Genomic DNA, 22,219 nt, shown 5'->3' with positions numbered 1-22,219 from the left:
AAAAAGATGCTTTGAAAATATATCAGATACGGTTATTTTGCTCTTGGCTTCTTAGGATTCAGAAATCTGTAAGACATGGCCCATAGGTCAACCAGCCACTTAGCTAATTCGCACACTGAAGATAAGGCCCAGATTTCAAAGCAGGGCATCAACCTTATCTTTTTTTTTTGCAGGTGCAATGAATGCCCACTAGTGAGACTACCCTTAGGAAATTCGGCCGTAAAGGTATTCAATTCTTCAGAGGAAGAGTGCACACCGTACACATTAACTACAGAATTAGCCACTACTACTAGACGTGAAAACCTAGTTCTTTGGACGGTATAAAGGGCATATAACATTAATTCTGAAACATACTGTAGGATAAAGTTATAATGCTGTGCTCCTTAATCCTAGTATAACAATAATGCTTCCTGTTTTAAAACTAAAATTCCTTCATTAAAAATGGTGCAGGCACAATTTGGAATCTTTAATAAATAGCATTAAGAAAATTGCAAGTCTCTCTCATCACATATTCAGATGCTTTAAATCTTCTCTCTTACATTGACTTCCCAATATCATTTGGTGTTAAACTGGCAAGTAGCCGTGTCAAAATGACAAGGCAACACACAAAGGAAGCCGAGTATTACTTTATTTTTTTTAATAATCTGAAAAAAAAAAGTCTGCTAGTGGATGTAGTATGAATATTTTGAATTTGAATAAGATGCATTTAAAACCTGAAAATCCTGGTAAAACAGAAATTTGAATAGTTCTGTGTTATGAATCGCCACACTTTATTTACAAAAAACGGCAAAGTTTTTGGGGGATTAGATAGCACTTCACATAGGTCCTCAGCTTTGCGAATTTGGCCCAAATTCAGATGCTTACATCTAGGCATGTAAGTGAGAGTCTGTTTAAGTCACTACATTTGAAAATTTGGCCCTTTGGATCTAAATAGAGGCAGTTAATACTGTTAGATATTTGACACTTTCCACCTACCTTGTTATCTTTTGCTTCCACTTGCTTTGCAGATTCCTGTATTCTTTTTTGCAAATCAGTAATTGTTGTCAAAGATTTATCACATCTCTCTTTATGGTCCTTAATTTCTTGTTCAATGCTGAAGCTTCTTGACTGCAACAATTCTTTTTCATCTTTTGCAGAAAGCTCTTCTTTTTTGGCTTGCAAAGCCTCGTCACACATTTCCTCATATTTTCTATTCAAGCTGGCCAAGTTTCCAGATATGCTAGCAACCTGGGCCTCTAAGGCACTTTTCATGGATTTATACTCCGACATATCAACTACTTCTTTGCTCTCCAGTTCAGTTAAAGCTTGTTTAGTACTTTGAATCTCAGACTGGAGTTGAGAGATTTCCTTACTTTTTGCTTGGTTTTCTTCCGCCTCCTTTTTCAAGCTAGTTTTGACTGCTACAATTTCTTTTTCAAATTCTTCTTTCATCTGTGTGTGTTCAGCCAAAGATATTGAGGAGTTATGTAGATCAGCCAATTCCCGCTGCAGTTCTCTTACTTTTTCTAGTTCTCGGTCATAACATGCCTTCTTACTATTGAGGTCTTCTTTTAGGTCCTCTATCGTGTGGCCAAGCGTTCTCTTCAAGGCTTCAAACTGTTCCACTGGAACATAGTGACCCTGCATGCGAGTTTGCACAGCAAGGGCCTCGGAAATCTGTTTAGCACTCTCTTCTTGTAGCTTGTCTTTTTCATGTTTTATCTCGGTGTATTTTTGCAGTAATTCTCTCAATTGCTTATTCAGTTCTTCCATTTTGCTGGTGAACATTTTTTCCATTTCATGCGATTTCTCAGCAAGAATGTAATTTTGTTGCAAGTCGTTTTCGATAGACAAAACCCCATTCTTTAACTTCTCATTTTCCTGTTTGTATTTCTGTGTCTCCTCCTCCCATTCTCTGCATCTCTGTGTCTGTTCTAGCAACTGCTTTTTTAGTTCTTTCACCGTGGCTTCAAAGTTTTTCTCTCTCTCTTCAAAGCAGGCAACTGGGGCATATTTGAACTTAATGCATTCTTGAATTGTGTCAAGTTCCTTCTTCTGGGCTTCAATTTCTGCATGTAACTGTACGATTTCCTCTTGGCCTCTCTTATATTTAGCCAATGTCTCAGTGCTGTTGGCCTGTAACTCTTGCAGGCTTTTATTTAAGGTAGACACCTTACTCTCATGTTCTGTTACACTTACATACTCTGTTTGTATGTGGTTCTGTAGAAGTCTCAGCTTCTTTTTCAAAGTTCCATTCTCTTCATTTACTCTCATAAATTCTCGCTTTATGTCTTCAGTTTTTTCCTTCAGATCTGACAACTCTCTATTAGTCTTTTCCAATGTGCTGTTCAGGACGGTTTTAATCTCCTCGTGGGTTATGGCAGGTACATACTGATCATTCAGAGTGTCCCTCAGCGTTGTGTTTTCAGACACTAGTGTGGAGACTTTTGCTTGTTCAGCATCATATTTTTGATGAAGCTCAGCAAGCTGCCTTTTAAGTTCCACAACGCTGGATTTTACGGCTGCCACTTCTTTTTCGTGCTTTTCTGGAGACAGGTACACAGCCTGGAAGTGACCGACGGTCTCACTTAAACTGGTCTTTTCTATCATCAACTTCTCAGCTTCTGCTTTGTTTTCATTGCACTTTTGTGTTACTTCAGCAAGTTTTTTGGTCAGACCCCCAATAGTCAGATCACTTGTTTTTTTCATTTCTTCATTCAGTGTTAAAGGCACATATTGGCTTTTAATCTCCGTTTTTAAAGTGTGTATTTGCTGCTTAAGCAGCTTGTTGTCCATGTGAACCCTTTCCACTTCCTTCTGCAAGGTCTGATTCTTCGACAATTCAGAAATCGTTTTTTCCAGTTCTTCGGTTTTTCTCTCAAATCTGCCCCTCATTTGTTCGTGTTCCTCTGGCCTCACGTACTGAGAAAATTTAGCTTTCTGACTCTCAAATTCCCTCTTTAAGAGCCGAAGCTCTGCCTGCAGTTTGTCATACTCTCTTTCCATCTCTACTAATTTCTTTGCTTTCTCATTCACTTCAGTTGATAATAAACTCTTCATATTTTCAAATTTCTCAACAGGTACAGAGAGGACTAACTTTGCTGCCATTTCTTTTAGCTGCCCTTGTACCTCCAAGACATTTCTCCCACTCTTCTCTCGCTCCATCTCTAACATACCGAGTTCCTTCTGCAACCTTTTGTTTTCCTCCACCAGCCTCCCCTCATCTCTCTTAAATTCCGCAACTAACAATTCATTTTGCTTGATTTGGTTCCGTAGCTTGCCTACTTCTGCAGAAGCTCCTTCATATTTTGCTTTCATGTCTTTCAACTGATCCTTTAGATCTTCTGTTAACTTATTGCTTCCCATAGCTGCTTCGTTAGTCAGGTGATCTTTCAGCACAAGAAAGTGGGTTTGCATTTGCTTTACTTTGCCTTCTGAGTCAAACATTCTCTTCTGCACATCTTTTAAAGCATCTTCCAATTGCTTTATCTGTCCGTCAGATTCCTCCTTGGTTCTTTCACACTCTGATGCCAAAGCTTTGCATTCAGCTACCTTGTGAGACAACTCTTTCTGAAGTTTGCTTATTTCTTCTTTTGCTGTGCCATAAGAGAGTCTCATGTTGTCTAGCTCTCTCTTTAGAATTTCATTCTCGGAACTGGAAGATTGGTTAGATAATGACAGTTCCAGTGGTCTCAGCATAGACTTGGTCTGCAGATTAGTTGGCACAGAAATAGATACATGCTTAAAAACAGAAATTTGTTCAATTTACTCCATACATTACTTCTTTAACTATGCTCATCTAAAACATATAAGCTTTACCTTCATTGTATATTTCAGATTTACAAGCCGTTTATAATTTGTGAGCAGGAAAAATTAATGCAGGTAATTTAGACCAGGAGTCCAAAATATATTTTGGCTTACATAAGCAAAACTATCAGTATTACAGAGAAACTATGCAACTTTCCTTGTAGCCATCATTCAAACATCTAGAAGCATAATGATCTGAAGCTGTTAGAGTATAAAATAAATGTAAGTGTACTGAATGTATGCACATTTTCCATCATTTAGGAACTGAGACCACTCTCATAAGAGTCAGTGAAAAGATCCCCATTGGGCTACACTATAAATTGAACTGGGCCCTAAAGGTGTAGTTTGTTTTCACTGGAATTCAATGGACAAATTAAATTCACCTCAAGTTTAGCATAAAGGAGAAAATCTGTGGAGAAGGGCAACTGATTGTACTTTAATGCTATGAAATGCCCTGCTCCAGTGTTAAAAACTAGAAAAAAATTGCTTTTCAACTCGTATGCAGAGATTCCAAGGTCAGAATGGACCATCGTGATCATCTAGTCTGATTTCCCATATAACACAGGCCATAGATGTTCCCCATCCAATCTGGACTTTAAAATGGTCAGTGATGGAGAATCCACCATAGCTCTTGGTTGGTAATAGTTAGTTACTCTCTCCGTTAAAAATTTGCAGTCTGAATTTTTCTAGTTTCAACTTCCGGCTATTGGATTGTGTTGTACCTTTTTCTGCCAGGTTGAAGAGCCGATTAGCAAATATTTATCTAATCAAGTTTGAGCAACTTGAGTCTAACGCTATAAGGCAGGTTTTCTAATTCTTTAATCAATCTCAGGGCTCTCACCTGGATCATCTCCAAATTTTCAACTTCCTTCTTGAATTGTGGACACCAGAACTGGACACAGTATTCCAGAAGCTGTAGCATCAGTGCCACACACAGGTAAAATAATCAGAGGGGTAGCCGTGTTAGTCTGAATCTGTAAAAAGCAACAGAGGGTCCTGTGGCACCTTTGAGACTAACAGAAGTACTGGGAGCATAAGCTTTCGTGGGTAAGAACCTCACTTCTTCAGATGCAAGTAATGGAAATCTCCAGAGGCAGGTATATATCAGTGTGGAGATAACGAGGTTAGTTCAATCAGGGAGGGTGAGGTGCTCTGCTAGCAGTTGAGGTGTGAACCCCAAGGGAGGAGAAATGGTTTCTGTAGTTGGATAGCCATTCACAGTCTTCGTTTAATCCTGATCTGATGGTGTCAAATTTGCAAATGAACTGGAGCTCAGCAGTTTCTCTTTGGAGTCTGGTCCTGAAGTTTTTTTGCTGTAAGATGGCAACCTTTACATCTGCTATTGTGTGGCCAGGGAGGCTGAAGTGTTCTCCTACAGGTTTTTGTATATTGCCATTCCTGATATCTGACTTGTGTCCATTTATCCTCTTGCGTAGTGACTGTCCAGTTTGGCCAATGTACATAGCAGAGGGGCATTGCTGGCTCTGGCATTGTGAATGGCTATCCAACTACAGAAACAGTTTCTCCTCACTTGGTGTTCACACCTCAACTGCTAGCAGAGCACCTCACCCTCCCTGATTGAACTAACCTCGTTATCTCCACACTGATATATACCTGCCTCTGGAGATTTCCATTACTTGCATCTGAAGAAGTGAGGTTCTTACCCACGAAAGCTTATGCTCCCAGTACTTCTGTTAGTCTCAAAGGTGCCACAGGACCCTCTGTTGCTTTTTTACAGGTAAAATAATGTCCCTACTCTGACTTAAAATTCTCCTGTTTATGCATCCAAGGATCACATTAGCCATTTTGATCACCGCATCGTGCTAGGGGTTCATGTCCAGCTGATTGTCCACCACGACCCCAAAATCTTTTTCCACAGTCACTGCCTCCCAGGATAGAGTCCCAAATCTCATAAGTATTGAGATACTTGCTTTGTTCCTAGATGTCTGTATTAATATTTAGCCATATTAAAACACATATTGTACTCCATTTAAGAAGGAACAATCAGTTGCACACATACAAAATGGGAAATGACTGCCTATGAAGGAGTACTGCAGAAAGGGATCTGGGGGTCATAGTGGATCACAAGCTAAATGTGAGTCAACAGTGTAACACTGTTGCAAAAAAAAAAAAAAAAAAAAAAAAAGTGAACATCATTTTGGGATGTATTTAGCAGGAATGTTGTAAGCAAGACATGAGAAGTAATTCTTCCGCTCTGTCCTCTGGAACAATGGCCAAAGCACGAAGAGGCATACGAATATTTAGCGCATAAGAAGTGGGCAGCATTATCTCCCATAAATGCAAACAAATTTGTTTCTCTTAGCGATTGGCTGAACAAGATGTAGGACAGAGTGGACTTGCAGGCTCTAACGTTTTACATTGTTTTGTTATTGAGTGCAGTTATGTAACAAAAAACCCTACATTTGTAAGTTGCAATCTCTATCATGAAAGTGCACTACAGTACTTGTATGAGGTGAATTGAAAAATACTGGGTTTTTTTTCGTTTTGTTGATCATTTTTACAGTGCAAATATTTGTAATACAAAATAATATAAACTGAGCAGTGTACACTTTGTATTCTGTGTTGTAATTGAAATTTATATATTTGAAAATGAAGAAAAATATCCAAAAATATTTAATACATTTCAATTGGTATTCTATTGTTTAACAGTGCAATTAATTGTGATTAATTTTTTAATCGCGATTAATTTTTTTGAGTTAATTACGTAAGTTAACTGTGATTAATCAACAGCCCTACTTCTTAACTGCCATGGTGGTTAAGTACTGGAATAAATTGCCTAGGGAGGTTGTGGAATCTCCATCATTGGAGATTTTTAAGAGCACGTTAGACAAACACCTGTGAGTAATGGTCTAGATCAGTGGTTCTTAACCTGGGGTGCACACACCCCGTGGGGGTGCGAGACATGCCAGATTTTTTTTAGAAGATAAATCATCGAAAACACAAATTAAGCACAGGCACGTAAGTACAACTACATAGGTTTGATGAAACAATGTATTTATTAACATTATACATTTAACGATTACTGTAATATACAAACAAAAAATATATCTAGGTTTAAGGGGTGCGAGAACATCTTTTGATTTTTGATAAGGGGTGCGAGAACGTATTTTGAGAACCAAAGGGGGTGCAGGTTGCGGTTAAGAACCACCGGTCTAGATAATAAACTTAGTCCTGCCATGAGTGCAGGGACTGGACTAGATTACCTCTCAAGATCCCCTCCAGTTCTAGGATTCTATGACTGTTCGCTTGAGCCCAAATTATCAAACGATCCAGATTTGTCATCTTCATTATTTACCAGTCCCCCAATTTTTGTCTCCTCTGAAAACTTTCAGTAACAATTTTTATTTCCAGGTCACTGATAAAGATGTTAAATAATGTAGGGCCAAGAACTAATCCCTGCAGGACTGCACTAGAAACACACCCACTCAATGCTTCCTCATTTACAATTACATTGAGACCTACCAGTTAGCCAGTTTTTATCATTTCAATATGTGCCATGTTAATTTTATATCATTCTAGTTTTTTAAAATCAAAATTTCATGGGGTACCAAGTCAAACACCTTACAGAAGTCTAATTATACTACAATCAACACTATTCCCTTAATCAACCATATTTTTAATCTAAAAAAAAAAATCCAGTTAGACAGGATCTATTTTCCATAACCACATATTACCACCCTCCTTCAATTCTTTATCCATTCAGTCCCATATCAGAAATATTAAACAGGCTCCGTTTGAACTGAGCAACAATTTAAACAGCTATGCTACACATTTCCTCTAGAGGGCACCAGCAGTTACAAAAACAGTTTAGTAAGATTAATTTAGAGACAGGTTTCATAGGGGTAGCCGTGTTAGTCGGTATCAGTAAAAAGAACGAGTACTTGTGGCACCTTAGAGGCTAGAAAATGTATTTGGCATAAGCTTTCGTGGGCTAAAACCCATTTAATCAGATGGAGTGGAAAATACAGTAGGAAGATGTACACACCGGACAATCGCTAGAACGCGTGTCAATATAGCACAAATTCGCATACAACGCAATCACAGCCATGGATCCCAAATTTAATTACTTTAAATTGCAATTCATTTTAACGCGGTCCCCACGTTAATGCGGTACCGCGCATGGATCCCAAATACTGCATTCTAGCAAGGGTCTGGTGTATATGCAGAGAACATGAAATAATTTACTGTTTATTATAAAATACATTTCTGTCTTACAATTGTACCTACGTCAAGCACTGTTTACGTGCCCAGGAATACATACAGAAAGAGATACATCACAAATAGCCACACACAATGTTAATATAGTCTCAAAAAGTAAAGGTTACCTGTGATTCTGTAGCAAATACTTGACCCTGTTTAAGCAGCATATCTTCTTTCCCTATATTACCATAGAATAAGGGATAAGATAAAAACCTCTTCTTTCAAATAGCCATAGGACACCTTACTTCAATAAGTAGCCCCCACTGACTTGCATACAGGTTTATGACAGACCAAATAATGATTTTTATTTTTTTTACTACATAGATGTTAATGCTGTGCTCATTCAGATTAGTTGGTAATCAAACTTGAAAATTAAAAGTATACCCAAATCAAAAGAGGGGTGGTGTGTGAGCTCAAAAGCTTCAGAATACACACTACAAAGCTCTTGTAGATATAGATAGATAAGCTTGCACCAAAGCCTGTCAATCATTCGTACAGAAACTCACATTTAAGAAATATTCTACCAGCCATTCATACATAATATTAATTTACAAAACTAACACTGGACTTTTAAAAATCTCTTTAAATTGGGCCAACAATCTTTTTAAAAATAATCATTGATAAGAGCTCAGATTCTACAGCAACAAACACCAATATAGATTCCGAACAGACAACTTGATTAAATCAAGAACCTAAGACAAGTGATCTTAGATGTTGTTTGCAATCTTTGTATAGTTACAACATAACTATTCAAGTTGTCTTTTATCAACTATTCATTTTTTAATTTAAATGGGTTTAGTGATATTCACCCGCTATTACAGAATATGCATGCCTGTCCCTGTCAGAGGATAAATGTTAGATCACCCTTTGCTGTGTTTGGGGTGTGGGGAGTTAAATGAGATCAGGACAGGAACATCTACCCTTAAAGAATAAGTCCGAGTGTATAGAAGTGAGACCTATAGGTTAAATCCAGTTACAATTAAAATTTGCATGAGACTAGAAAGAAAAACAGAAAAAAAGGGCAACAGTTTCACTTGAATTTTTTGAGAATGCATAATGCATTTAAAGAGAGAAATTCTAAAAATAAAAATTAAACATTGTTACCAGAATCGCTTCCAGAGCCCCGATAGTCACGCTGAAATGAAACACACAGATTGCAGCAATTAACAAAAATAAAATATTCATTTTGTTCTAATTTTACATATAGAATGAGATGCTAATACAGGTACCTAATTTTCAGTTACAGTTTAAGTGGGATAAGATGATTTTCAGGACAATTATATTTCTGTTTTCAAGGCTATAACTGGTATTATTGCCCCAATATTTATGAAAAAAAGGTATATATTTATTGTTTGAGTTGAACTACAACATACCTCAGAGTGTCTAAGTTTAGATTTCAGAGCTTCAATACTTCTTAAGCTTTCTTCCTGCTGTTTTTCCTTGGCTGTTAAGAGTCTTCTCAGCTCATCTTTCTGAACAACAAGAGATGGTTGTGTTTGAGATCAGCTATCCACCACTATATCCAGACCCATAAGCATTTAGAACACTTATTAAAATCCTGAGTTAAAGTTTCAGGGGATCTCCCATTAGAGGTTAGCATTCAGAATTCCTTGCTTTCCAATGCCAGAGATTTCTCTCTGACACTAACGTCTGTACATTTATTAATCAAGTGAACATGTAAATGATGGCAGACACAAATCATCAACAACATGGCTGCATGCACCAGAAGTCTGCTGTGTCACTGAGAGTCACTATTTTAGTATTGAAAGATCTATAAAATGAGCAATATAATTCAAAGATGCAATGGCATGCTTTACACAACATTCTTGTGACAAGATCTATGGTGGTGATGCCAGGAACCTACATAACTAGTGCAAGGCAACACTCAATGTATATCATTTTGGCTTTCATTAATCAAAAGCGATTGCCTTCACTGTACACAAGTGGAAAACAGGGAAAGAACTCATACGGACAAAAATACAGGTGTGCAACTTTTCTATTAAAAGGTGAACATGTAGCATTTTAGTTTTAAAATAGCAATCATTAAAACTGCTATATAAATGTCACAATAAAAGTAATATGTTGAACTAAGGGAAGTATTTTACTCATGCTACAAGTTAATACTAAAATTTAAGGTAGAGAGGTGAAAAATCAGTTTTCCTACCTCACTTTCAAGATCATCTGCAACCATTTGCTCCTAGAAGGCAACCAAAAATCCCACACCCCCCAAAATCATTTCAGTTGTATGTTAACAGGCGTTAATGTGTATTTGATAAAACAATCACTATATTTCAGTCCATAAGAACATAAGAACAGCTGTACTGGGTCAGACCAAAGGTCCATCTAGCCCAGTATTCTGTCTGCCGACAGTGGCCAATGCCAGGGAGTGAACCTAACAGGTTCAAGTGATCTCTCTCCTGCCGTCCATCTCCACCCTCTGACAAACAGAAGCTAGGGACACCATTCCTTGCCCATCCTGGCTAATAGCCATTAATGGACTTAACCTCCATGAATTTATCCAGTTCTCTTTTAAACCCTGTTATAGTCCTAGCCTTCACAACCTCCTCAGGTAAGGAGTTGACTGTGCGCTGTGTGAAGAAGAACTTCCTTTTATTTGTTTTAAACCTGCTGCCTATTAATTTCATTTGGTGACCCCTAGTTCTTGTATTATGGGAATAAGTAAATAACTTTTCCTTATCTACTTTCTCCACATCACTCATGATTTTATATACCTCTATCATATCCCCCCTTAGTCTCCTCTTTTCCAAGCTGAAGAGTCCTAGCCTCTTTAATCTCTCCTCATATGGGACCCTTTCCAAACCCTTAATCATTTTAGTTGCCCTTCTCTGAACTTTTTCTAGTGCCAGTATATCTTTTTTGAGATGAGGAGACCACATCTGTACGCAGTATTCAAGACGTGGGCGTACCATCGGTTTATATAAGGGCAATAATATATTCTCCGTCTTATTCTCTATCCCCTTTTTAATGATTCCTAACATCCTGTTTGCTTTTTTGACCGCCTCTGCACACTGCGTGGACATCTTCAGAGAATGACGCCAAGATCTTTTTCCTGAATTGTTGTAGCTAAATTAGTCCCCATCATATTGTATGTATAGTTGGGGTTATTTTTTCCAATGTGCATTACTTTACATTTATCCACATTAGATTTCATTTGCCATTTTGTTGCCCAATCACTTAGCTTTGCGAGATCTTTTTGAAGTTCTTCACAGTCTGCTTTGGTCTTAACTATCTTGAGCAGTTTAGTATCATCTGCAAACTTTGCCACCTCACTTTTTACTCCTTTCTCCAGATCACTTATGAATAATCCAGAATGATATCTGCTACCAATATGTCTTTCCCCTCCATTTTCCACATTCCTCTAATTTTTGGCAGGAAGCACCCGCAGTCTGCCATATTCCAAATAAAAAAGCAGGAATTACATAATTTTGAAGTCTTAAAATGCATCTAATAGGACTGCTTGTGCTTCCAAATTATTGAGGTATGTATCCTTTCTTGAGTTATTTAACACGTTTTTGGTTGATTTTGGCTGAAAATGAATGCTAGACAAGTTTCTCTTGGTGCTGCTGCTCAAAGTAGTTAAAGGTTCACTTTGTTGTAATCATGACCATCAGGTATGAACATACCAATGGATGCCTATAACACACTGGAACTGAGTTATGCATACACGTGATGGGAGAATGTACACGCTTGATTTTTTGATTACTGCTGTTTAACTGATTACTGCTGTTTACGTTGAAAAAGTACTTGTGAAGAAAGTACAGGGGCAAAACCTGGCTCCCAGTAAACAAGGGGTTAACTCCAGCTTTATTTTCCTCTTCCATTGGACAAGCTCTCAGAGTGCTGTAAAGGCAGAGAGGGATACACAATGCCTCTGGAAAGGCAGGGCTTCAGACTCACTTGGTGAGAGCTGGGTGAGTCCCAAGTTGGGAATCTTTGTTTCGATTTCTGCTGATCACTCCTGTTAATTACTACAGTTTCATGTCTGCTGAGTCACCCCACCAGCTCTCAGTACTAAAATAGCAAAGCAATGCCCAGAAGCAATCTATTTACTAGTTAATGGATAATCACATTTGGGTTTTTTTCCAGCTGTTTTTAAATACAGAATAGAAGATACTATTAAAGGCAGAATATCTGCTTTTAGCCATGCATCTGAGATTAGTATTTGTTCTTAAAACTGTAACACGAACCATCACGTGCTCTACAGTCTTGATTGTGATGAAAGGCTGTCGCTCATATTTGAGTATCACTAGAACTACTTCTAACAGCAACTTTTCACCACATTCTAGAAATGACCACAGTATCAAAAGGTCATCTGCCTATGGATATACTGTATTGCAGCAAAAACCCAAGTGACAGTGAGTCAACAAGAACAGCTCACAGGGAAGCAATAAAAAAAAATTACAGACCTCAGTTATGTGTATTTTGCCCCCACCCAACCAGACAGGAATCTAAGCCACCCATTAAACTGAGAAAGTAAAATGATCAATGAAGAATCCTTCAGGAAGTGAGAGTGACAGCCTTCCCACGTGCATTCCTTTCAAAACAAGCATTGGTTATTCATCAAAGAACATCAAATTAAAGTTCAAAGCAGGACTTGTTTTTTAAAGTTAAATGAAGTAATTCCGTTTCCCACAGATGGCTCTATACAAGAGCAGAGAGGCTATTGGTTTCTTAAATCAAATAATCCACCAGGAAAACTAGCAACCCACCAATAAATCCCTGGCTCCTTTTTTAATGTGCAGTTCACTGTGAATTGTTGAAATTTCCATTTCAAGACTTTAGACAAAGCCATTCTGCTGTACTATGCCAACTTCAAAAGAATGGCTTTGTTATTCAAGTTAGATGATTGTTAGTTTTTAAACATGATACAAAATCTATTTTTACCTCATTCAGTTGTAGCTCCAATACACTGACTCTGTTTAAAAGGATTCTGTGATCCTGTTGAATCTCTCTCAATCGGTTTTTCAAATCTTCATTTTCTGCTTCCAGTTCCTGAAACAAAGAAAATTTAGGTGTCTTAACTAATAATTATAATGGTCATTCAGAACACCAATGACTGTTCAACAGAATTCATAACATATCTGTAGCCTCACTTTAGATAAGTTTACAGGTATAATGATTTAAAGTGCCTTCAGAGTCTCCACCACTAGAATGCTTGTCCCTGGATGTGTACACACAGGTTTTAATATAATCTCTCTCTGTCCATACTCCAATGCTGACAGCATTTCAAGAGCAACTTTTATCTCCTGGCTGTCAACATATAAAAAACAACTTGTGCTTAAAAAAAAAAAAAAATCTGAAACCCAGCCACTGTGTTTAAAGAATGTAATCTAAAAGACACTTCATCGGCATGAGGCATCGTGATAGCCTTTTAACATGCTGTATGCCTGAAGTGCATCGGATGTAACCTTAATCACGTCTATTAAGACAGAACAAATGCATTCTCTTTTTTAAATAAAGTGCAATTCTACCAATTAGCATAGTACCCTTTATCAGAATGAGATACATACAGGCTTTCTAAACTAAAATACGTTATTGGCCATTTTAATTTTTTATCCACTAATAAGAGACCATTTTATATATATTTATAAATAAATACATAAATAAATAAATAAATGGGCCTATTTAAACTGACAAAAGCTAAAAGTTCAGAGTTAAGCTACCATTACAGTAACGTCTCACAATGCACATAATAAGGTACTTTCACGGTAGGGTTATTACAACTGCATGATTGTCAGTTTGGGGACCTATGATTTCAAGTCATTCTCTTGTATACTAAAATATTTCATAATGGCAGCCTCAGTTTTAAATTGGCTAGTTTCCTTAGTTTAAAAAGTTATCCCCTCTATGTTATTTTACCTTTTTCAAATACTATACTGGCATACTAATAAGTGGAGGAAGGAAATGGCATTGATTATTCTAGCAATTATAGCAAGCAAATTCATTTTCTAGTAAGACACCTACTAATTGTATTTTATTTTATATTTTCCTTAATTCAGTGAAATGCTTAAAAGGTTGAAATAAAAAGTTAGCTTATTACACTACCATTTATCAACATTTGAGTGCTCTTTACAGAATCTACCTATTTTAACTAATAAAAGCCTCCGCAGAACATATTGTAAAATAGACACGACATACGACATAGGGCACAAAAGGGAGAAATCGCTTTAAAATGGCCTGCTCACAGTTATCAGGTAGAATTAGTAAGAGTATGTCTCATAAATCATGAGGAAACACTAGGTAAATTTTGTAAGGCCTATTTCTTGCTTTTATAATTTACATTTTCTCTACCATGTACAAGACTCAATTATAAACCAGTAATTCCCTCACTGTTGCCTCAATCCTGAAAAGTAGCAGACACCTTCATCTCTCACTCTACAGGCGATACACAACACCTAAGAGAATCAGCATCTACATAAAGAGAAATGTTGTTTAATAGTGCAACCTTAGGCTGTCTGATTGAGCTGATTAGCACGCATTTTAAGTGGAAGACTTTTTTTTTTTTTTAATAACTTTTTAGTCTGATAAAACACAGCAGAGATTTTATCCCTTTTTAAAAGACGGGTAACAGATCACACACTTGCAACATTGCATGTCAGTAATATTGAGAACGGAAATATTGCATTCCTCTTACAGGAATAGACAACGTGATTTATAACAAAACCCTAATCTTTAATCAGACTTGTTGATTATCACATAAAATATACAAAGCACAAACCCCTTCCTGCTCTTTTTATTCTGAGTTACCTGCATGCTTAGCTGTTCCCTCTGATACTGCTTGAAGTTCACTTCTTGTGCATACAGCTGATTCCGTTTCTGTGACACATTAGTAACCTGTTATTGCAGCATTAAAGCATAAAATAGTAACTTTAAGCAAACTAAACTCATGCTCTTTCGCTTTCTGGATACAACATGGAAGCCCAGTGTTTTCCAACTGAGATCAGCATTATACTTCGTTATATGTCCCACAGGGAGGCAGTGTTATTACTAGTGCACGCTTACTCTGCTATGCTATATTTCACAGAGGATAAAAATCAGAAATTTGTCAGGCAATCTAATCTACAGAGATAAATTGTGGTAGTCTTATTTCAAATCCCCGAACTAATATGCATATCATTTAAATATCAAGGCCCAGATTGTCATCTACAACCAACAAGCACTGAATGCAGCTGAAGAGGGGTGTCACTTCCGCACCAGTGCCTATGTTTAATTTCAGCTGCTTTGAGCCCACCCTAAACTATGCCAGCAGTCAGAGATCACCATGCCATGCCACGTGTCCTTCACCCCAGGCACACATATGTACATTAGTGGCCTAGACAAAAATGTTGTATGAGCTGCTATTGTGGTTTTACGCCGCTGCAGCATTCCCCTGTGCTAGGGAATCTTCCATTAGCTCTCTAAACCAATTGAAGAGGTCTGAGAATCATGCTTCAAATACATTCAGACTGTTAGAGAGCCAAGTTTCAAAATAACCACATACAAATGAAGAAAACCAGCACTTATGCTCACAAAGATGCACAGTGTAATGATTTTCCATTACATGGACCATGCAATTTTAGTAAATAAAAAAATCAGGCTCGTGGGCAACATGAAGTACTATTGAGCAAATATTTTTAAAATGTGAGGTTAACTATGAGCAGGCATGGAAATGTTTCCCATACTAGTTGTGCTATACTACTGGACTGATAGACAGCAAGTGGGGGGAAATATACAATAGCAACTTTTTTAAAGTTTTAGAAAACAGTAATTTAACTAATGAATTACTTTTATTCATTTGCCCACTGGATGGAGTTTAAAGCAGTGTTACCGTTTACTGCACGTTAATAAAAGTTAGAAACCCCAGAAACACCTGGGAGTCACATTCTGTATAAGCATTTCAGCATTAGCCACAAAGGATCATTTAGATGGAACAAACACTTAAGAGAAAATATTACTGAGGATGGATTTAGAATAGAACTTTGATTCCCCCGGTGTCTTTCACAAACTTGGTGGCAGTGCAGTAATGGTGTACAAACAGCCACCACTGTGCTCACCAATAGCTCATATGCAGCTCAGGACAACAGAAAAGGTTTTATTGACAAAAAATTTGGCCAGAACAACAGGGATGTCCCTATTCATTCTGAGAAGTACTGTATCATAATAAGGTGTTCTTTCTAGGCAGTCATCAGACATGGGCAAAGAGGACACAGGGTCAACATCTTGCCAGAATGAAACCTTTACAAGCGTACAACATGTAGTGTCCGTAATGCTTATAACATATGAGCTTCCTCAGTGACAGATATTTAGTGAGACATTTAGCATAGGGGGGAAAAAAAAGTCTTACCTTATATTCCGGCTGTCCTTTCTTCATAAGGTCCTTTGCTAAAAAGCAACAAAAGTTAGGTTTTTAATACACACACACACACACACACACTTAATTCAAGCTAGACATTGATTTAACAGTAATATTAGAGGAAATATTTAATTACCAATTTGTTAACTGAAAGAATAATCACAAATCCAAATAGTTTTACTATTGGTAAGATTGACTGTTTCTCATGATCATTGATAAAGCTATACCAATTTCAAGAGCGGTCTAAACAACTAGTCTTGTTTAAAATGTATCATTTCGATTTTTGATTATTTTCCAAATGTATAACATATTTACATCATATACAGTGTTAGCTTTTGTAACATTACAACAGAGTATCCCAGGATTAGATAAATTTAAATGTTCCCATTCTAAATAGAAGTGACAGTCTGTCCTCCAAGGTTAGCATGCCGTATACTGTGATAATATCACATCCTTATATTGAATAAACTTATTTCCAAAAAGACATTGTCCACAAAATGTAATTCCAGTATTTTTTAAAAAAAACATTATAATGCTTATATTAATACTATCTGCCCACTCAAGAGCCAACACTCCCTGTAAGAGGAATAATAAGCATGAAAACAAAAAACCCAGAAGGAAAGAAGAGAAATCTCTCCCAAATACAGGAATGCTTTTCATACCTTTGCTGGAATCCTCAATGGCAGTCTTTATTAGGGTCAAAATGTCAATATTGTCACCAATTCTGGCATAGTAAGAACAGTCATGACCAAGGGCATCAACCAAACTAACATCTGCACCATTTTTGAGCAAAACTTCGACCGCATCCTTGCAGCCATATTCACAGCCTAACATTACAGCAGTCCTGGGAGCAGGGAGAAAGACCACACACACACACCAGACACGTAAGGAGACAATATTTGCAATGGACAGCTTACTTAAAGCAGTAATCACTACTTTTTTGTAAACTCAATTATAGAAGCCTGTGCTTAGAGAAAGAACCTTTCCTCGATGCATCTTCATGTAATTGGATTTTTCTATTTAACCAATACATGAAGTATTATGTTACTAAAACCACTGAGCTAAAATGCTTTATTCACAGAGAAAATTAAAGTAAACCCAAGTCTTATTCTCCTCAAGAGACTCGTGATTTTCAAAACATAGGTTTATTATCCCATCCTTCATTTCAAGTTTTACTAAGAAGTTCAGCATAGAAGTTACAAATACCATAAAAAAAAAAAAAAGGTATCAAAAAAGAGAGACACAAATAAACCTCAGACCAAATTCTGAATGTGCCTGGAAACATGTAATCCCACCCAAACAAGTGCATATGCACCTTTCAAAAGTATTGTTGCAAGCTCCCATATTCTACCCAAGACAAGCCCCCTGCCCACCCCTCAGCATAGTGTATTTATAATCCAAGCAGAAAAAGTGGCTGTGCATGAAACTCAGAACACATGTGTAAACGCACAAGGTAAGAATTACAAGAGTAAAAATTACTAAATCACTTAGGAGTAGGATGACCAGATAGCAAGTGTGAAAAATCGAGGATTGGGGGAGGAGGGGGGGTAATAGGTACCTATATAAGAAAAAGCCCCAAATATTGGGATTGTCCCTATAAAATCAGGACATCTGGTCACTCTACTTATGAGCCTTAATGGGATTTGGGTGCTTTTAAAAATGTGACTTGGGGAGGAGCAGCAGACAGGCAACACAGGGCACCGTGAAGGGATATGTTGTGAAGATGAATTTTTTCACAAGTGCCTGAGTTCAGAGAAGAGGTAATCCCTTTCACTTGGGTCTTTCAGCTGTCAGCTCTACTTCTCTCCAGTTTACTATAAGCACCAGTTTACATTCTCTACACAAGTCAACAGTCTTTCAGCTGCATAAGCCAGGAATACGTACAATGAAAAATAGAAGATTGTTATGGAAATTATGGACTTTGTTTGTGGAAATAGGCATTTTGTGAATGCGGTCTCATTTATATTACTTGAATTGGCTAATCAACATTTGAAGTAAGTCTTAATTTAGTATATTTTTCAGCTGTTCAGCTTAACAAGTTTATTTTACAACTTGAAAGCCTGAAAGCTGAGAGAGCCCTGTTGTTTAAGAATACAAATACATTGCCAACGTATCCCAACAGAATGTATTACCTGTTTTGTCTGTCTCTGGCATTCACATCAGCTCCCCTGTCAATCAGAAGCTGACATACTGTTGGACGACACATCTGAGTGGCCAGCACTAGGGGTGTCCTCCCATCCTGGAAAACAGGAAAAGTTGGGAAAGGGCACATTCTCAAAGAGGGAAAAAAACAAACACATAGCATTCCATTAGATTCCGAAGAGAAGGAAGGATAGCAATAACTAGTGACTTACTCCATCTTTGGCATTCACTGAGGCACCATGATCACACAGTAGCTGAATACTAGAGGAACAGTCTGACATAGCTTTTGGGAACAAAGAAAAGAAAGAGCGGTTTAAGTGTCTGAGGACAGCCTTCCATGGAGTCCCAAGTACGCCTACGATTCCACTTTTAAGCCTTCATCTGCCAAGCTCCACTGTGCAGCCACCATTCCTCCAGCTCAGCAGGACCAGAAAGGAATCAAACTTGTTGCTGCCTTTTAATTTGCCACAGGAGTTGCTGACCAGAATGAGGCACTCCCCCATATGCACTCCTTACCATGAGCTAAGTGCTCCTTGAATGCTGCTCGCAGCCTATGGAGCAAGATACTTAGAATCAAACCCAAACGAGATGCTCGTATTTTATTCTATGCTGGACAACACAGATAACTATAGAACAGAGGTAGGCAACCTATGGCACGCGTGCTGAAGGCAGCACACGAGCTGATTTTCAGTGGCACTCACACTGCCTGGGTCCTGGCCACCGGTCCGGGGGCTCTGCATTTTAATTTAATTTTAAATGAAGCTTCTTAAACATTTTAAAGACCTTATTTACTTTACATACAACAGTTTAGGTATACATTATAGACGTATAGAGAGAGACCTTCTAAAAACGTTAAAATGTATGACTGGCACACGAAGCCTTAAATTAGAGTGAATCAATGAAGATTCGGCACACCACTGCTGAAAGGTTGCCGAGCCCGGCTATAGAATATGAATTCAATAATTGACTATTTTGATCATAGTGCTGTGCTTTTGAATTGACTCTAAGGAAAGTGACAGCTATATTCTTCAGCATACATCTAAAAGTTTACTGTGCAAGAAAAGTTCACCAGCAGGAACAAACATTCCTGTACTAAAATTCTGAACAACTGGCCTTAGCCTTATGCTGGAGGTGGCAACTTAATTAGAAAGCAGTGTCATTTGGTGGCATATCTGTGCAAGATCCCTCCAGAATACCATAACACAGCTTCCAGCCTCCAATACATTGTTTCTGAGGAAAGTCAAATTCAACACACACACACACACACACACACACACACACACACAAAACGAAGAGTGTCTTATGCTTTAGGATTCAGTGAACTCTGGTGTTATGCTCTCGAAAGCATGTGGAATTTGCAATGAACACAAAACCATAGTCCAAAATGTTAAGGAGGGGCACAGAGTTTTGGAAAGATTTAGACTGATCGAGACTAAACTATCTAAAGTTATGTCTACACTACGCAGCTTTTAGCGACACAGTTGTGCTGCTACAGCCGTGCTGCTAAAAGGCGCGCAGTGTAGCTGCTGTTTGTCAGCAGGAGAGAGCTCTCCCACCGACAAAAAAAATCTTTCACCCCCAACGAGCGGGGGTAGCGTTGCTGGCAGGAGAGCGGTCCTGTCAACAATGCACTGTCCACACTGGCGCTTTTCCTTGACAAGACAAAAAAAAAAAAAAAAAAACACCCACCCAAAAGAGAAGTTAACACCTCTAAACGACAAAAGTTTTGTTGTTCACTTGCCATTGTAGACAAAGCCTTAGTCTACTAACATCTTACACCAGTGTTCAGAGCATCGTCTTTTGCCATATTGTAAAATTTCAGTGAAAAACTCATTTGTTGTATGCAGTTTTCTAATGTCTTTTGTTCTTGTTTCTAAACTGATTGATGACCTGTCAAAGGCACATTTTCCTCTATGAGGACAAAGTCTATGGACAAAGTTTTAAGCAGCAGCCATTTGGGTAAGAGTGCAAAACCTCATCTTTAAAAATTGGTCTTTAGCAATAATCCACTTCCTCACACTGATCTAAAAATGAATAAAATTTTCTCAAGCCCCACTCCCTCTGCCCCCACAGTCACAGATACACTTTTAGCTTAGAAGCAGGAGATTTTTCAACCAAAGAGTTTCTCTCAAAATTTTAGGCACCTGAAAACAGAACTCACGTATGAGTGCTTCTCAACACTATAGATCTTAGCTGAGTGACATAAGAAAAATTTTTCAGATAAATATTTTCTACCACAGGTTTAATAAGATCAATTGAAGGGGAAAAAATAAACTATGCCAATTTCTTCTACAGTAGATACATTATGATAGAGTATCCTTCTCAGTGAGAAATACAATTTAAAGGAGAACCTTTTAAAACGAACTGAAATAAAGAGCTTCATGCAGCAGTTCCTGGAATGGCAAACACACTGCTTACCGGCATCATGAAGAGCAGTTCTACCATGAAGATCCAGATTTTCAGTTGGACAATTGTACTGTTAAAAGAATAATCCTTAATTACTAGATAGGTATCAATTAAGATTTAGTTCCAATGTTTGGAACTCAGGCTTACAAGTAAAAACTAGAAATCACTGAACTAGAAAGATTTAAACAAGGGCTGTTGATTAATCGCAGTTAACTCACGCGATTAACTCAAAAATTAATTGATTATTTGCAGTTGTAATCGCACTGTTAAATGGTAGAATAGAGTGTTCCCTCTCATTTTTTATGTCCATGTGCGGAATGAATTTTGTTATGTGCACCAACGCGGAATATTGGTGCACATAACAAAAGTCATGTGGTGGGGGTGGGGCTGAGGGTTCAGAGTGTGGGAGGGGGCTCAGGGTTGGATGCAGGGAGTGAGTGCCCCAGCTAAGGGTGAAGGCTCTGGGGTGGGGCCGGGGGGAGGGAGGGAGAATGAGGGCTCTGGGGTGGAGCTGGGGATGAGGGGTTCAGAGTGTGGGAGGGGGCTAAGGACTGGGGCAGAGCATTGGGTGCAGGGGGTGAGTGCCCCAGCTAGGGGTGAAGGCTCTTGGGTGGGGCCAGGAATGAGGGGTTTGGGATGCGGGAGGGGGCTCAGGGTTGGGGTATGGGTGGGGTGCAGGCTCTGAGGTGGGGCCAGGGATGAGGGGTTTGGAGTGCAGGCTGCCCCGGGGCTGTGTGAGAGAGAGAGCGAGAGCACGCGAACTCCTCCCGGCCCTCTCCCCAGCCGCAGCAGCTTTGGCGGGGCTGAGCCAGGCCAAAAGAGGAGCTTCTCCCCCGGCCGCAGCAAGTCCGGTGCCTCTCCCCACTGGGGCCGGTCCGTGCCGGGGGAGAGGCATCTCTCCCCGCCGCAGCCCTTAATAGGCAGCTACGCGGCTGTGCAGCTTACAGGGAACTCGGGTAGAATACCAATTAAAATTTATTACATATTTTGGATGTTTTTCTACATTTTTAAATATAATGATTTCAATTACAACAGAATACAAAGCGCACAGTGCTCACTTTGTATTATTTTTATTACAAATATTTGCACTGTAAAAATTATAAACAAAATATTATTAAATTCACCTCATACAAGTACTGTAATGCAATCTCTTTATCGTGAAAGTGCAACTTACAAAACTAGATTTTTTTTGTTACATAACTGAACTCAAAAAACAAAACAATGTAAAACTTTAGAGCATACAAGTCCACTCAGTCCTACTTCTTATCCAGCCAATTGCTAAGAGAAACAAGTTTGTTTACATTTACAGGA

General features: G+C 38.3%; 1 protein-coding gene across 3 annotated transcripts in view; it reads right to left on the bottom strand.

Annotated features, from left to right (window-relative positions):
* UACA (uveal autoantigen with coiled-coil domains and ankyrin repeats) overlaps window positions 1-22,219 on the bottom strand; it is a 68,861-nt gene that overhangs the window by 5,397 nt on the left and 41,245 nt on the right. For 2 of the 3 annotated variants that reach the window (XM_065559127.1, XM_065559128.1), the window contains exons 5-16: window positions 20,921-20,978; window positions 18,715-18,785; window positions 18,493-18,599; window positions 17,023-17,204; window positions 16,352-16,389; window positions 14,776-14,844; window positions 12,913-13,020; window positions 10,172-10,204; window positions 9,381-9,479; window positions 9,112-9,142; window positions 8,133-8,185; window positions 976-3,687 (exon numbers count right to left, since the gene is read on the bottom strand). In XM_065559127.1, the coding sequence (XP_065415199.1) occupies window positions 976-3,687; window positions 8,133-8,185; window positions 9,112-9,142; window positions 9,381-9,479; window positions 10,172-10,204; window positions 12,913-13,020; window positions 14,776-14,844; window positions 16,352-16,389; window positions 17,023-17,204; window positions 18,493-18,599; window positions 18,715-18,785; window positions 20,921-20,978 (3,561 nt within the window). Of the gene's footprint in view, window positions 1-975; window positions 3,688-8,132; window positions 8,186-9,111; window positions 9,143-9,380; window positions 9,480-10,171; window positions 10,205-12,912; window positions 13,021-14,775; window positions 14,863-16,351; window positions 16,390-17,022; window positions 17,205-18,492; window positions 18,600-18,714; window positions 18,786-20,920; window positions 20,979-22,219 lie in introns of all 3 variants that reach the window. The other variant, XM_065559126.1, reaches the window with a different exon arrangement.

Source organism: Chrysemys picta, chromosome 10 (genome assembly GCF_011386835.1).
Source record: "Chrysemys picta bellii isolate R12L10 chromosome 10, ASM1138683v2, whole genome shotgun sequence".
NCBI classification, from domain to species: Eukaryota; Metazoa; Chordata; order Testudines; family Emydidae; genus Chrysemys; species Chrysemys picta.
The sequence above is the reverse complement of the archived record's forward strand: the minus strand, read 5'-3'. Positions and strand labels throughout refer to the sequence as shown.